Source organism: Takifugu flavidus, chromosome 15 (genome assembly GCF_003711565.1).
Source record: "Takifugu flavidus isolate HTHZ2018 chromosome 15, ASM371156v2, whole genome shotgun sequence".
In the NCBI taxonomy this organism is placed as follows: domain Eukaryota; kingdom Metazoa; phylum Chordata; class Actinopteri; order Tetraodontiformes; family Tetraodontidae; genus Takifugu; species Takifugu flavidus.
This window is the reverse complement of record NC_079534.1, coordinates 2,045,540-2,061,451: the sequence shown is the minus strand read 5'-3', so window position 1 is coordinate 2,061,451 and position 15,912 is coordinate 2,045,540. Positions and strand designations below refer to the sequence as shown.

At 54.1% G+C, this 15,912-nt stretch overlaps 2 protein-coding genes across 6 annotated transcripts; both read right to left on the bottom strand.

Moving 5' to 3' along the window:
• Positions 1 to 1,285: 1,285 nt before the first annotated feature.
• b3gnt5b (UDP-GlcNAc:betaGal beta-1,3-N-acetylglucosaminyltransferase 5b) lies at positions 1,286 to 4,101 on the bottom strand. Its single transcript, XM_057057608.1, has 2 exons — positions 3,779 to 4,101; positions 1,286 to 2,965 (listed from the first exon to the last, which is right to left on the bottom strand). The coding sequence occupies exon 2, from the start codon at positions 2,785 to 2,787 to the stop codon at positions 1,627 to 1,629; it is 1,161 nt and encodes a 386-aa protein (XP_056913588.1). The 5' UTR covers positions 2,788 to 2,965; positions 3,779 to 4,101; the 3' UTR covers positions 1,286 to 1,626.
• Positions 4,102 to 4,410: 309 nt separating this feature from the next.
• Positions 4,411 to 12,676, bottom strand: tbl1xr1b (TBL1X/Y related 1b). 5 transcript variants are annotated; one of them, XM_057057604.1, is made up of 15 exons: positions 12,444 to 12,676; positions 10,070 to 10,130; positions 9,210 to 9,313; positions 8,984 to 9,129; positions 8,611 to 8,863; positions 8,128 to 8,402; positions 7,964 to 8,027; positions 7,798 to 7,895; positions 7,492 to 7,552; positions 7,287 to 7,408; positions 7,129 to 7,203; positions 6,917 to 7,044; positions 6,665 to 6,830; positions 6,484 to 6,585; positions 4,411 to 6,408 (listed from the first exon to the last, which is right to left on the bottom strand). In XM_057057604.1, exons 3-15 carry the CDS (start codon positions 9,265 to 9,267, stop codon positions 6,382 to 6,384), a joined length of 1,575 nt encoding a protein of 524 aa, XP_056913584.1. In that variant the 5' UTR covers positions 9,268 to 9,313; positions 10,070 to 10,130; positions 12,444 to 12,676; the 3' UTR covers positions 4,411 to 6,381. The 5 variants fall into 5 exon arrangements, with proteins under 5 accessions (XP_056913584.1, XP_056913585.1, XP_056913586.1 ...); XM_057057605.1 differs by having other exon boundaries at positions 12,313 to 12,672; XM_057057606.1 differs by lacking the exon at positions 12,444 to 12,676 and adding an exon at positions 12,334 to 12,424.
• Positions 12,677 to 15,912: the final 3,236 nt, after the last annotated feature.

The following is a 15,912-nucleotide window of genomic DNA, read 5'->3' as shown; positions in this document are numbered from 1 at the left end:
GAACATCCGCTGCTTCAGACGTCACCCGTCAGACCTCGCCGCGTGGAAACCGGTTAAGAGAAACGACGATCACAAGAAAATGAAGCCAAAAACACTTTGATTTACTCTTCAGGGAGGTGACATTACTGTTCAGCCTGCGGTCCTCGGAACATTTGCAAGGTGCTAGAAACTAACCGCAGCGCTTCTTCCTCCTCGGCAGCTCGACCAACCTGTGGCCTACATTCGACGAATTGCACTTTGATATCTCATTTGATGCCTCGAGTGAGGCCGAAACTGTTGCCCACCTCCTCCGCGTTTGCCCTCTGAACGGGGGCGGTGGAACCCGCAAGGCTCATCCGGCCCCGTGGCCCACACGAAGGCCGCGACCTGTCCCCTTTTCTGTGTCGACGTGCGTGTTTCGCAGCGATGACTGTTACTGCGGTCGACGGTGGGAGGAAATGAGAGCATTTTGCCCCATTTAGAAGTTCGAATCCCCAACTGTCGCGTGCTGCCAGGGTGGAAGCGCGTCAGACCGCAACGAGAGAGGCGCGGCTTTCATCTATTGAAAGCTTTTAACAAAGCCTGCAGGAGGAAATGCAAACTCGGTGAGGATGAAGTTGCAGAACTGCACCCCTCCAAAATAGGTTCTTCCTCTTACGTTTTCAGACGTTAAGATTCAAACAAAATGGCTCTGGAATTCAATTTTTATCCTCAAAATGAAAGATTTATACATCCATGTTTAAACATTTTCGTGCCCTTTTTGTCCGTTTCCAGCACAAATGGGGCCGAGCGTTACAGTAGCGCCGCATCAAGAGTTCTGAAATGCAAAGTCATCAAAAACTTTAATCATAAGACTAAAGCCGCCCTTGGCACACAACCCACTTCCTGAAGTGATCAGTAACTGCGGCGCCCTGATCGTAAACCTTCCTTTCCTAGGTGTTTTCGTGCTCTTCTCCACCCTTCGGTGTGCAGTCGACCTCACTGCGTCGCCCCGGAGACGCAGCAGCTGTCCGTGGGACAGCTAATCCAGGCCACGTCCCGTCTCAGGAGCCGTAAATAAACACGGGCGGGCGCGTCCCCCGAAAGGTCGGCGGCGAGGAGTGAAGATCGCGACCCCTGAGAAGAAAACGGCAACAAAAGGAGTGAAAACGAGAGTTCTGATCTAATCGACAAACACGCCGCCGAGGCGATGGGGAGGGCGCCGTCGTCATGGCAACGGCAGATGAGCACAACGTGCTTTTCAGCGGAGGCCGGGTCCGTTCTGCAGAACTTTGGGGGGGCGATCCGACATCCACGGAACAGGAAACAGCTTTCAGCCACTTTATTTGATCGACGTGACAGAAGTGAACACACACGTGAACACACACGTGAACACGCGTCTCCCACCTCACACACGCCAATAAGTTAAGGACTCGTCACTGACCAACGTTGGCTCACGTCAGCGACGCCGAGACCTGCTGCAAACACGCCCCTCGGTGGGTGGGGGGGGGTTACACCTCTTAAGGCTTTTCTTCACATTAAAAATACATTTCTGTGCATCAAATCCTCTACATTTTTTTTTTTTTCTTAAAGAAGTGAGACGACAACAACAAGCTAACGAGGCCAAACGTGGTTGACCTCGATGACCCGCTGGGGCCGGCGGCGCCCCTACAGGAAGGCGGCCTTGCAGGGGTAGGCGTTGTAGTTGTACGGCACACAGAGCAGCGACACCTTCACGGCGGCGCAGTACAGCCTCCCCCAGAGCCCCGACGTCCTCGCCTTCACCCCCGGGTGGGTGGCCGCCGCCCACAGGGCGCCGATGTCCCCCACGTGGCCGTGCGAGGTCACCATGCGCTCGTAGATGCAGGGGTGGGACGGCGCTTTGCCCTCGCCGGAGAAGAAGGGATGCTCCTGCGGGGACACGCCCACGGCGTTGGCGCAGATGCCCATGAACACGTCGTCTATGTACAGCGAGGCGTTCAGGGTGAGGCTGGCGTGGTAGATGCGGTCCGCCACGTCCCCCGAGACCACGTATCCGGCCCCGGCCGTGTAGTCCGGGTAGGTCGACCACGGGTACATGGCCTCGGAGACGTAGTACTTGCTTTGCTTGCTGCGGTTGGGCGGCGCCGCTCTGTGGACCTTCCCGACCCACAGGTCCGCGGCGCCCTCGCCGCTGGCGTGCCGCAGGTAGCGCACCAGGTTGGGCGTGTGGATGAAGATGTCATCGTCCGCCGTCATCAGGAAGCGGGCGTGGGCGCAGCGGTGGTGCGTCCAGTGGAACTGCAGGAGGAGCTTCAGGGTCAGGTTGTGGAAGGAGTCCAGGAAGTCCTGCTGGATCAGGTCCCCGTGCAGGAAGTCCTCCCGGACCAGCCGCTCCTGCAGGCCCGCCCGGCTCCTCCTGGTCCAGGACGGCGCCTCCTCAGGTTGAGGCGCTCCCAAGGCGAACAGCACCTTGACGGTGGCTCCCAGCGCGCTCCGGAGGTAGCTCTGGTTCCCCCAGGTGGACCTGATGGCGCTCCTCCTCTCGGCGTTCTCTGGGGAGGATTTGACAAAGAGGAGGAGCAGGACGTCCTGGTCCGCGCATTTGTCCGGGTGGTCCAGCAGGTAGCTGAAGCCGCTGAAGACCCGGGCGTCCTCGCGGGCGACGGTGAGGCTCCTGTTGACGTCGGCGAAGCTGTTGACCAGGTAGCGGTAGGAGTAGGACTTGACGCGGCTGACCACGCCGTCATCCAGCTGCTCCCAGCAGACCATCATGACCGACACCACCAGGCAGGTGGTCATCAGCTGCATGCACTGGTATTTACGGATCCGGCGGAACATCAGAACCATCGCTGGACCTGTGATCGGGCGGCGAGGGCGGCGGAGCAGATGTGACGTCGGGGGAGGTGGGGGGCGTCGTTCCGGTGCCTCAGACCAGCAGGGGGCAGATTTCCCATGCTAGGATTGGCAGGGCTGAAGGTCACTGAGGGGCATCGTCCATCAGCAGGGGACCCGTCCCGGAGCGCCGCTGCGGGGGGGGGGGACAAACGGCATCAAATCATGGAAGAGCAGGTGAGACGTCCACTTCCTTTTTTACAGAAAGAGGAAACGCTGAAACGGTAAACCCACGCCATTTCCCAAAAACTGTCTGCGAGCACTTCCTGTTGCTAAAAATTAACCGCCGTTCTTTTAGGTGAGCAAGGAGAAGAAACCACTCGTCCGCTCACTCACGCGTCGCCCGAGGCCGCCCGAATAAAAGGCCACGACCCGCAGTGCGGCGGTGTCCCCGGACCCGCCTGTCGTCATTAGCTGCAAAGGCCGGCGAGAGCGAGGGGGCGGCTGAATGCAACAGCCGACGCAGCAAATGCGGCGCGGCGTGCCGGCCCATAATGGACGGGTTTAAGGTCCAGGCTGAAACCGCTGAGGGCCGTGGAAAACGCCCGCACACAAAGGACGCCAACAAAATAGCTCAGCGCTAATGAGCCAAGAAAATAGTCCACTTCCGCCCGGGGGGCGGGGGGGGCCCGAGGCCCGGGAGCATCGGATGGGGTCACCGGCCCAGAGCGGCCCCGTTTCCCTGGTAACTACCGACTCCGCTGCCTCCACTCAAGCGGGTGCTAGAACCACAAAGCAAAACCTGAGGTTCAGGAGACCGGACAGAACTTTAACCAGAACCCCCCCCCACAACCCCTCTGGGCGCGGACCACCCCCCCCCCCCCCCGAGCGCACTAATGCCAGCGCCTCAGCCGTGTCTAAACCCGGCGAGCACGTCCCCGCCGGCGTGCTCCCAGAGTCGCCGCTTGTATAAATAGATGTGAAACCCAAGAACGCCGAAACTCACCGGCAGCAACAGGTTGATCTCCGATCCTCCTCGCCCGGGCGTTCCGGCGTCCGTGCGCGGCTGGCGGCGGCTGCCTCTCTTTGCTCCTGCCCTCCTCTTCTACCCCTGTGAGGGAGGGGAGGGGGGGGTGTCTGTGGCTGGTGGAGGTGCGATACAGGAAGAGGGAGGAAGTCTGCTGACTGTGACGCAACTCACAACGAGCAGAGACACAACTTCCGCTTTCCTCTTCTGCTTCGAGAGTCACACAATGTCAATCTCGGAACGTGTTTCCTTTGTAGTCGGAGCCGCGGCGGCACAATACCCCACTTCACGCCATCCGAGCGGCGCCGAGAGCCGCCGCGATGCCAGGACATAAGAGAATTCGCTGACTATTCTGAAGACCACACTCTCCCACGTTGACCTTTGCACACATGGTTGAGCACAAAGGTTGAGCACAATCTTTAACTCCGCGCTCGTGGGTGCACGTGAACGCCACCGCTGACACGGTTCCTCCCGTTTTATCAGTGGTGTAAAATCTGCCAACAGTGACAACAAGGGCGCTGCGGGCGACAGGCGCCGCCTGGTGGCCGCCCCCGGTACCGCCCCGAGCGCCGGCGCCGCCGCTGCCTCGCTGGGAAATAAACATGCCGATATTATCAAAATAGATTTTATTCTAGACCTTGAAATCTGAGTGATGTCACAACAGTCAGATTACAAGGCTGCAACCGCGTGAGCGAGGGAAGTGAGGGCAAAGACAACACAAAAGGAAACAAAATCTGCAAACTGTATTTACATTTTCTGTTATAATACAACGATTAAATCCAGGTTGTTTGTGTTTTTTGTTTTTTTTATAGTTCTTGTTCATTTCCTGTACGCAACTACAAATAAAATCAGTTACAAAAGTTCGGAGAAGTACAAAACCTTCGAGGGCTCTCCAACATAGCAAAGATAGAATCGACATTAGTACTTTTGATTGGAACAGAGAGAGAAAAAAAAAGCAAACAGGCTTAAATGCAGTGTAAAAAGCTCGTCGTCTAAAAACAAAACATTATAAAATACCATTCCACTGTCATAGACATCCGCGTTTTCAAACCCATTAAAGCAAAATCCAAAAGACTCCTTGGTTCCGGTACAAAAACGCCTCCAAACAAAGCCTCTGAAATGTCCCGCAGCAAGTTCTTATTATCAAAAATGAGACCTGGAATGCCGTGAAGTTCGCTCCGGATCAGACGGATCGCGTTCCCACCCCAACCGATTGATTCATTCTGTAACATTTTAAACCGCGCGTCCTCGCGTCAGCGTTTTAGACTAAAGTGCAGGAAAAAAACACCTTTTGAAGGACTGTTTTTCATGTAACCTATGACCGTTTAATGGTATTTTATAAAGCAAAGACCGTTTATCATCATGACCCCCGTTAATGTACATTAGCTGTTCCACGAATCTTCAAATAGCAACGAGGAGATCCCCCCCCCGCGTACACAACAGATCTTATATAGAGCTATACGTATATTTGGGTGCAGACGCTGCGTTAAACCAGGTCAGGCGCTTTAACCTCTGCAAACAGCGCCACCTACTGGTGCAGACAGGCTTGGGCGCTCACTCCCCAGAGTGGGTGGGCGTGGGTTCGTGGAAATCAGGACGCCACTGGTGTGTGTGTGTGTGTGTGTGTGTGTGTGTGTGTGTGTGTGTGTGTGAGAGAGAGCAGCACACGCACCGGACTGGTAGCCGATGTGACCTCCGGGGTTGTTAATTAGCCGATGCGATGCGAGCGTGTTAACGAGGGTGTCGGAGCGGCCGGGACCGGGGCGCCCAGAGATGCGTTGGGATTATAATTCAGCGCTGGAGCCGTTAATTTAAGGAACCGATAGTTCTGCTTCCTGGCTGTTTGCAGAAATGAAGCAACACTGGCCTTGTCACACCCCAGAAGTTGCGCTAAGACCCACAGACGAGCTTCTCCAGTCGTGTCCTAGACTGGTTAATCCTCCGTTCAGATTAGCTTTTAGCATTGAGGATATGTGGTGAATCTGGAAGTGTGCACACCTGAAAAGCCATTTCTGGGGATAAAAGGTCACCCGCCGAGAAACTTCGTCTTAGGTCTAATTAAGAAAAACGTCAAAATCTGTCATGAACTTCTTTGTCTTCTAGACTACGTCACTGCATTTCCTTACCATTAGAGGGCGCCAGAGAGTAAGTGAAGAAATATCCCAGTCTGCTGGTCCCCCCCCCCCCACTTCCTGCCTGGAAATATATAAAATCCCAAAAGTTCCAAATTCAAAAACAAACAATGTCCACAGGACAATAAATGCCAACAATATGCACACGCCGGCAGAACCAAACTGTTTCCATCTCGGGTACAAAGATAAAAAGAGAAGTCGAAGGATCCAGCGGTTCTGATTTGTACGAGACGGGTCCAAACACATCTGTACTGTGTGACGACAATGACAGGTTTCCTCCTACGTGTGGCAAAAAGTGTGGTCCTTGCGTGTACCTATGGGGAGGGGCTGTGACGGCGGGCCACGGCCACTGGGGGGCGCTACAGCAGTGTGGTGGACAGGCAGGGGCAGTCAGTCATTTTGGCTATGTACACATTCAGAATCGGTCCATGGCTCCCCAACACACTAGTGTCATTTCCTCAGGTCTAAAACACAAACCTGGAAAAGAGAGAAGAGGGTTTGAAGGAGCCGCTCACGCCGTCCCAGCCCGAACCGGCCCGCGGCGCCACTCACCGATCCGTCCGATGCACTGGCTCCTACTTTGTCCCCTGTCGCGTTCCAACACACCTCGAAGATCCCGCCCGTCCCCCTGTAGCTGTGGACTAAAGCGCCCGTCTGAGGGGGCGCGCGACGCATGTCGGGTTAGAATCTGCCGCTCGTGACGTGCGCGTTTAGTCTGGCGGGAAGAACCAACCTGCGTGTTCCAGATGTGGACGCACTTGTCGAAGGAGCCGCTGGCGAGGTGCCTGCCGTCGGGGCTGAAGGCCACGCTGTAGACGGGCTCCTGGTGGCAGGTCAGGGTGTGGATGCACACGCCGCGCTCCACGTCCCACAGACGCACCGTGGAGTCAAACGACGCGCTGCGGAGAGCGGGACGACATCCGAGATTCGTTTTGATCCGATTCCGAGCCGAATCGCGGCGGCAGCGGCGCCGACGCCACCTCACCTGGCCAGCATGAGACTCGCGCTGGGGTTGTTGGTGCCCGGCCCCGTGGGACTCCACTTGATGGTGTAGATCTCTTTACTGTGGGCCTGCAGGTCGTGGACGCACGTGTCCTGCTTCATACTCCAGATCTGGCGCGCACACAAACAGCCAATAGGGGTTCAGCACAAAAGACGTCACAACCTTCCGGTTCTTCCTGGGCGCGTTCTTCTCACCTTCAGCGTCATGTCATCGGAACAGGAGGCCAACAAGCTGCCGGTAGGATCCCACTTGATGGCGTTCACCTCGTTCTGCAAAGTCACCCCCCCCAGGGGCATCAGCAGGGGCGTTTTAGCTGAGGCGGGGCTGAAAACGCGTGCGTGTGGCGCCTTACCGTGTGTCCCTGGAAGGTCTTGACGGGTCTGTCCTGGCCCAGCTTACAAACATGGATGCACATGTCTGTGCTGCAGGAGGCGAACGTGTTATTGCTCTGCCAGTCCACGTCCAGGGCGGGAGCTGTCGGGGGACGGGGACGAAAGCCTCAAGACTGCTGCACGCACTCACATTTCCTTCCTCACATCTCTACTGAAAAGTCTCACCTGAGTGGAACGGAAACTGCTGCTTGGCCTCCCCCGTGTGGGCGTCCCAAATAATGGTAGTCTGCGTCAAAGAAGCAGATTTTTTTTTTTTTAAATCTATAAAATTACAAATTAAAAGTTGCCCTGCGCGGGCAGCGGTGTGTTGAAAAGTGTTCCTCGGTGGCGCCACTAGAGGGCGCCGTTGAGAAGGATGAGCGCCAATGATTCAGATGTTATGGTCTCAACGCAATGCAACAACATTTCTACACAAGTCCCCTTTCATTTAGGTCAAAGGTGCCCTTGAACACACCACCACCACCGGCATACCTTGTCTACACCAGCACTGAGGATGAAGTTTCCTTTCTTATTCCACTTAAGTGCAAAGATGGGACCTTTATGTTGGCCCAGAGTACTGGCCAAGTTACCTGCAAGAGAAGGTCTGATGAATACAAGTGAAACACGACGGAACTCTTTAGGAATCAGCTCTAGATACCATCTTTAGTCCATATTCTGGCAAACCCGTCATAAGAGCCGGTTGCTAGCAAGGTTCCTTCACTCTGAAAGACAGATTTTCCCTCTCTGGTTATCCTGTCCTGCACACGCTGCTGCGATTAGAAAAACAGCTGAGGAACGCGCGGCCTGGGTCCAAACACTCACATTCCAGTCCAGTGAGGTGACGTCTTTGTTGCTGGGTACGTCCTGGCCCCCCTCTCGTATGCAGTGCCTCAGCACCAGCTGGGTGGATCCACCTGTGCTGTTCTCGCTCAGGTTCCAAATGCGTGCGGTCGAGTCTCCGGACCCGGAAGCCAGGAGGTCGTTGACTGGGTTCCAGGCGCAGATGAAGACCTCGGATTCGTGGCCCCTCAGGACCATGGCTTTGCTCTGAGGGATCTCCACGTCCCTGTCCACCTCCATCATGTCGGAGTGGTGATCTGCACAAAGCGGACGCTAATTAATCGAGCCATCGTGTAGCCCCACCCACATGGTCAACAAGGTGAAAGGTCATGGCTTTAAGACGTTCAAGGCTGCTTCTATGACTCTTCAGTGGTAAACATTTAAAAGCCTTCGGAAATTCCATCTAATCTGATCGTCTGTTTCTCGAATCTGCCCGCCCCTGCACACAACAGGGAGCTAGCTTACTGGCTAAGGCGTGGGATCCATTCTCCTCCCCGTTGGCGGCGCCGTCTCCGTTCTTGGCGCTGCCCTGGGACGCCGTGCTGCTGCCGCTGCTGCTGCTGCTGCTGCCGGTGGCCTGCTGCTGCTGCTGCTGCTGCTGCTGCTGCTGGGCCAGCTTGTCTCGGTAGGCCTGCTGCCTGGTCTGCACCACATCCGGCATCACGGCGTCGATCAGAGACAGCGACTCGATGGGCCGGCCGTCGAATAAGGTCCCGTCCTGGAGAGACAGCGGGCAGACGAACACGCCCGTCAATCAAAGCGGAATGAGAGGCGGGACAGGAAGCGGACGCTGAGGTGTCAGCGTAATTAGCAGAGAGGGTTTCGGGAGGCGGCTGACCTCATTGATGCTGACTTCAGCCTCCACGTACTGGAGGCCCTTCTGGATGATGGAGATGAGGGCAGCAGGAGGCACCAGGGCTCCATTGATGTTGGACTGACTGATGTGGCTCTCTATGCCAAAGGTGAAGGCCGAGTGAGAGAAGCCTGGTGGCAACACGGCTCATCAGCACAGCGGGAATACACTTCTACCGGATGACTGGAACTGCAGCAGAACGCTGACATACCCGACTCCTGCAGGTACCTATAAACCAGGAAGTTGACCTCATCGCTGCTTATGCTCATTTTTAGTCCTGGCGATTAAACCATCGGGTCGGCACAGGATAGGAGCCTGTGGAAAGAGTCTGGTTACCGCAGGAATTCCCACCGTTCCCCCCACAGACCCGGGATCAGGCTTCCCAGCACATTAACATTTCACCGGTGGTAAAAGGCGTCGCGGCGTGCAGATAAAAAGAGCCGGCTCACGCGCGGGGGACAGGTCGGCGTGTCGCTCTCGCCAAAGAAAACCGAGAAGAGGAAGCGGTAGAGAAGCCTCTCACCTTGCCTGACCTACACCCGGCAGGTTCAGGAGGGAAAAGGCTGTGATCTGCCATTTTAGAGACAACGGCGCTTCTTTCCTCTCTACTTCAGAAGCTTTAATGTTCCAGGCTTCAGGCGGAGAACCACTTTCCATTCATTAACCTACAACTGGAAATAATTACCGGGTCTTTCCTCGAAGCGGGACGAAATTCCGGGGCCGTAAATACCTGCGATCGATGCCCTGAAACCTCAGCGAAAACACCCCCCGCTGTGTTTACATTCGAGCGCTATATTTATTCACGCAGAAGCCTCGCTGTTTAAATTAGAGTGTGGAAATAAACATGAGGTCTGGACGGGGGATAGACGCTCTACTGTCTCAACGAGAACCAACATGTGTCCTGGCAAATCTGAGGCTGGACGACCGACTCCAGCAGCCAAGAACCTCCCGTTCCTCAGCTACGCCTTCATTACAGAGTGGAGCCCGCTGAGTCAGCACGACCACGCCGCCCCGGCCCGCTCCGCTCCTTTTCCGAGGACATTGTTTTTAGCAGCGAGTTCTATACGTTACCCATGTGACAGGAGCTCTTCAGATGTGCACCATCGTGGCTCGCAGCGAGAACCCGCAGCCTCTGTGACAGAAATAAAGAGGAATGTTCAGTCTCCAGCCGAGCCGCGGCAGCACAGTAGGATTCAGCCCCAACTCGAAATGTTCGCTTCCCTCCGACTTCCTACATATATCAGCATCTCCGGGCGTTTGTGGGATTTATCGTCGCTGTTCCCGAGATGCTTTTAAAAAGAAAAAAAAAAGAGTCGCAGCTTTTTGTTCCCTGCGCAGGAGCAGGTGAGCGTATGGATATTTTTAGCCCCCATATAAGCTGACAAATGTCTTTTTTATGCTATTTACAGGTAAATAAATGTGATATTTACTATGGGGATTGCGACGTAGCCACCGGAAAAGTTGCAGAAGCCGCGCGACGCTGGCAGGGATCTCCTAAATCCACGCCGATCCATCCGATTACCTCGTGAATATTCCCAGTAGTTTCCCCAGAGACCTAGTGTAGCCGTGTGGCTTTAAGCAGCGGCTGAACTGTCGTGGGACCGACGTGGAGCCCGTGGCTGCAGCCCGGCAGCTGCGATCGGGCCCGGTGACCACAGCCGGTTTCTGCCTCCATATCTGATCCCCTCCCAGCTACAATAAAGCAAAGAGCTCCGCGATTTAACTCAAGCTCAACACTGCAGGTTCAAGAACCCCGGGGGCAAATAGATCCGAGGTGTTGCAATGTTTCCTTTTGTTAAAAGTGACTTCTGCAGAGCCGTGGCAACCACTAGGTACATAAAGCCCAACTGCAATATTAACCGTGTAGACGGTGCTAAGGGTCATCTTGTGGACGCTGGGGCAAATTAATTCAGCTGGGTTCTGCAGCACTGTGGCACGGAGCGGGCGAAAGGCAGCCAGAGGAAGGAGCGTGGACAGAAGGGGCGTCTCCTGACCAAGGCAGAAACTGGGTCAGCAATGTAAAAAGTCAAGCGCACGGCCAGAGCATGTGTTACACACATTAGCGTCACCTACAGCCCCGGTGATTCAGAACGCACATTATTCCCCCCGCCTTAAAATGCAAAGCGTGCATGTGTGATTTCTGCAGCCTGGAACGTCAGCCAGCGATCCAACTCCAACACCTGTTTGCCACACTGGGAATTCTGGCTTTCCCTATCGGTCCTGGGCGTTTCTGCTGCTCCTCGTTTCACTTAAATTATGTCACCGTGCTAATCTGTTGGTAACTAGCACGATATCCTGGCAAGCTCCATTCGGAAGTAAAAGCATCCGCCCCACACACACACACTAGTGACCGAATGGGAGTGTGTTCCAGTGTGTGTGTGTGTGTGTGTGTGTGTGTAAAGCAACATGCCGGATGGGGCACATAACCGGGAGTAGCCCCAGTTTACGAGGCTGAAACTCCGAAAGGCCCATTGCGAATATAGACCAGATCCAATCAACACCAGCAACGTCCTATAGATTATCTCTTAAATGTAGCAATATTTACTATTCCGAGATAACGCATAACTACTGATATGGATTGTCCACGTCATGGGTCATGTCAACTTAAATGGGGGAGTGTGCCGAAATATGGCAGATTTGGTGTTGCAGTACTTATTTACATGTCCGAAAAGTGAGCTATTTTGACGGTGTGCTGTGTTCAGCCGGTGTTGTAATTAGCAGGATAATGTTAGCTTACTGGCTAAAAGGCGAGTTCACGTTAGTTTTGCCTTTGCGGTGACTACACATGCCAGGAGGCAGGAAATGTCTTTATTCTACTTCGGCTCGGGCACGTCGCCAAAAAGTTCATAAGCTAGCATTAAAATTGCGTACATCGGTGTTCTTCTAAGCAGTTTATAAGAGTGAATGTAAAGGCATATCGCCCGCTTATTTGGTATAGTACGAGGCGGTCCGCTGCGAGCTTGTTAAACCCCGCTAACATGCTAGCTAGCTAGGTGGCTAACGGTAGCACGCTAAGCTAATGACAGTGTTGCTATAATTTCGTACCTACTTGGACAAAACCTCCCGAATGACGATCCCTTCCGCGGCACTCGAGTTCAAATCAGACCATCTTATCTGTTTTAAAAAAGACTAAACGAATGGCCGATTTCGCACATAAATTGAGTATCATTGCGTTATAAATTTTAAACTAAAGCCAGGCGCTAAGAAGCCAGCAACGGCTTCAGACGTTCGACAGTGCTGTGTGACCCGCCAGGCGAAAGTGAGCTGACTGTAAGTACTGTTGTTTCAAGCCGCCAGCTCAATGTAACGATTACCTCGTGACGGCGGCGACTCACATCTTGATTTCGGCGATAGGAAGCCCAGATTAGAAGCATCTACTCGAACGGGTCCCTTTAAACCCACGCAGCAAAGCTAACACCGTGCCGCCAGCCAACTGTCCACTAACCTATTTTCCCAAAGGAAACAAACAACTCCTCGTGGTTCGGGAGCGCAGACGGGCCGTCCTTGAGCGGCGATCCAGCGAACGGGTCGACGGATTTCACGTTAAAAGCGGGCCTCGCTGCGGCGCTGCAACCGACCAATGAAAAGGGACGGAGGGAAAAAAACGCAGAGGCGTAGGAAGTTTGTCCCGCGGCCAAGCAGCCGTCATAACAACTGGGTCCTCTCCCATCCCCCACAGCAGCTCCTTTTCGCCTGCGCGGTCAGACGGGGCCGTGGATTAGCGAGGCCCCGCCCCCTCCTCGGCCCCGCCCCCTCCCCAGCCCAGTCATTCAGACGGGGGAAGTCAACAACAAGCTTACGTCATCAGCGCGATCGGGTTTATGCACAATTCCTGCCTTTATGCATAATCCATACAATGTTTACCGCTCCAATAGCCGAGGCGAGGATGATAAGAAGATTCACGTTGAACCTATTACATGTCAAAGGCATGCAATGAGAATCAGGCCTAATTAAAAGGCTGCTCTGCTCCGCCTGGTGATGATGACACTTTATGAAATGCTGACGTTTTGCACCGTATAAACAGCAGCCACAAGTAGTCCTTTGTGGAGAGGAGGGGGGGGGGGGTGGTATTTGTGTACAGGAAAACGTTGGCCTAATTGTCTCTAGTGGGAGTACACGTGCACTTAAAACGTGGCTTAATTATTTGTCCACACACACAGGAAATCCAAAGAGCAACTACTAATGCTGGCGATTTGATAAAGAAGGTGGGAGGAGATGAGCTATTGAGAAGGGGCCAGGTTCATACTGCTGCATGTGTCTATAAAGGTGCTCGTGTAGTTTGATGAAGCTGCTGCTGCAGGCTGTAAACTACTGCATTTCAGCGGTTTGATCCCCCCCAACTCAATAATCCCAGTCTTTATCTGCTCCTTTGTCAGCAAGCTTACAATGCACCCGAGACCTCCCCGTCTGATATCATACATTTGCCGCCGGTTGTTATCTGCCAATGGGCTTTTGATGCCACCTGTAAAAACATGCAGAGGAGGTCTGGGTCCTGCTCCGGCTTGTCCCCGCACGGGTGATTTCCCCGATCTGCACCGCCTGTTTCTCCTCGAGCCAGAAGAACAGAAGCAGAAACATGCGCTCCATCACTCCCACTGCACCGTGTTTTGCCTGCCAATGAAGAAATGTGAAGCAAATTCCTGGTCTTCAGTGCCAATTTTTACACAAGATGCGGTTCACACAATGGGCCGATATTGTGAATTGGCCCACCTCTTCCTTTGGGATCACTCAAACGCACTATACCTTAAAATGGAAAGTGGTACTATAAAGGATGTCTCCTCTGTGGGGGTGGGGGACTAGAATCTGCAGATGAAGGTTCCTGCAGACCTGAGAACGGTGCTGATGCTGGTGAATCTCTGCTGGACCTGTTGGCGTTGTGTAATTGCTTGGATACAGCCACAGAAAAGGGGGCACAGGCCGTCGTCAGTCGCCGTAGCAACACGACTGCCGCATCTCCAAATGTTTGTGTGCATTTTGGTGCATCGAGTAGCGAAGCTTAAGAAAGAATAAGGAATGAAAGCCTGCATCCGAGGCGAGGGCTACCGCCTGGGATCACCACGGCAACGGCGTAAAGATGCAAGCCGTGACTAAAAATACCACGGGATCTTTTTTTAAAGCAAACATTTGACAAATGAGTGATCTTATCTGTGGAAAAATACGCCCAGAGAAAAGAAACGCTAGAAATCTCCGTCGCGGCTACAGTTGGTGTAAATATTAGCATTTTATTAAGAAGGAGGTCATTTTTATATAAGGGCTGAGCAATCACAGTTCAAATATTTCCCCCATTAAAACCATTAAAATGAGATTCGTAGATTCTCTCCACTGCAGCGTGTTAATGCATGTGTGTGTGCGTGTGTGTGTGTGCGTGTCTGCAGGACAATTAGGAGTTGAACTTGACCTGCTGTTACTCGTTTGTGCATCATTAACACGATTATATCGGCAAGAGAGTGAGCCGCAGAAAAAAGGAGCCAGAGAGGAGACTGCAGCGGCCTCACTGCCTGCTCAGCATGAGCTATTTTTAGATCCCAAGAAATAAAGAAGCGGAATCGTCTTTCATCCCCCCCCCCACCACCACCGAAACAGTTTTTCACCTCCAAAGGTGGCAGTTGAAGAAAGACGCTATTTTCCTGGCTATGTTTAGGCACAACTCTTTAAAAAAAGGAAGCAGTTCCACCTGTCACTGTCCCCTTTTGCTGTGTTTAAAACAGGGCCGCCGTGATTTGGCCACGCAGCCGAGCTGGAGGGAGCCCGTCTGGGAGGCTCAGCATCCGAACAGAGCCCACCGACCCGTCTCTGCCCTATTCCAAACTGTCTGATGGGTCACAGCGGGACAGCTGGTGGGATTTTATCTTGCCAGTTGTAAGAGGCTACAGTTTGAGTCGAGGACGTTCTAGTGCCGGGAAGCATCAGGCGGGGGCGCCTCTTCCCATCCGAACCCGTGATTCTACCCCACCGGTGCGATCTGATCTGTATCGTCCCCTCGGACAATTCCCCGCTTGTTCCCCGCCAGTTTGTGAGAGCGCAGAGACACCTTGTGGCAGGACGCGGCGGCCTGCGGAGACGCCTCTGGGGCCGCCCGGCGTCACCTGCTGGGCCAGAGGCCCCGGCAAACATAGCAACAGGCCCACGGTGGAGCCAGTTATTTGGGGGCCCGGCACGGATGCATTGTCCCACTCGTGTTAAGAATGACGGGAATGTTCGGGGAACTCGTATTACAAACACGGGCCTGCATGACATGGGAGGCATTCTGAGTTTAAATAAGAGGGGGCCAGCTGCTGTTCCCGGGAGCCCAGACCATAATGGAGAGCCACTGGTGACAGTTGTAGTTCTTAACCAAGTCGGGATTATCAGAGCGACAAGAGGTAAGACTTCACAAATTGTGTGTATTAGCGGCCAGGACGTTCCGGTGACACGGCGGCGGCCTCTTCTTTCCAGGAAGGGCAAAGGTCATGTGACTCGATCCAGTCATAGCACAGATCACCGCATTTGCAGCGATCTAGACGGGATTTGCAGTTCGGTTGTCACGTTCAGGTCGCCCGGGATCGCTTTAACCAGCAGCGCCTGGCTCGCCGTCAATGATTCGGTGGCTTTTAGGGCTGCGAGCCTCCCAACCGGGTTTGCTGCGGGCGGTGGCGGCGCGCTTCAGAAGCTTTGAACCCGCGTGGACCCACGTGACTGCCGGACACCTGACGGAGATGAAAGCGATCACCCAAAGGACGGAGCGTGCAGACATTCTGCATGAGTGAGAGTGTTGATGGCAGGCCAGGACTGTGGACGACGTCCTGCAGGAAAGCACGCGGGGAACCTTTGATCTGTCCTTTTGTCGTCGTGACACGTATAAACATAAACACCTGTTTATTTTGGGACGTCTGGGAGGGGAAGAGCTGCAGGATGCAGCCTCCCGCGAGCACCTT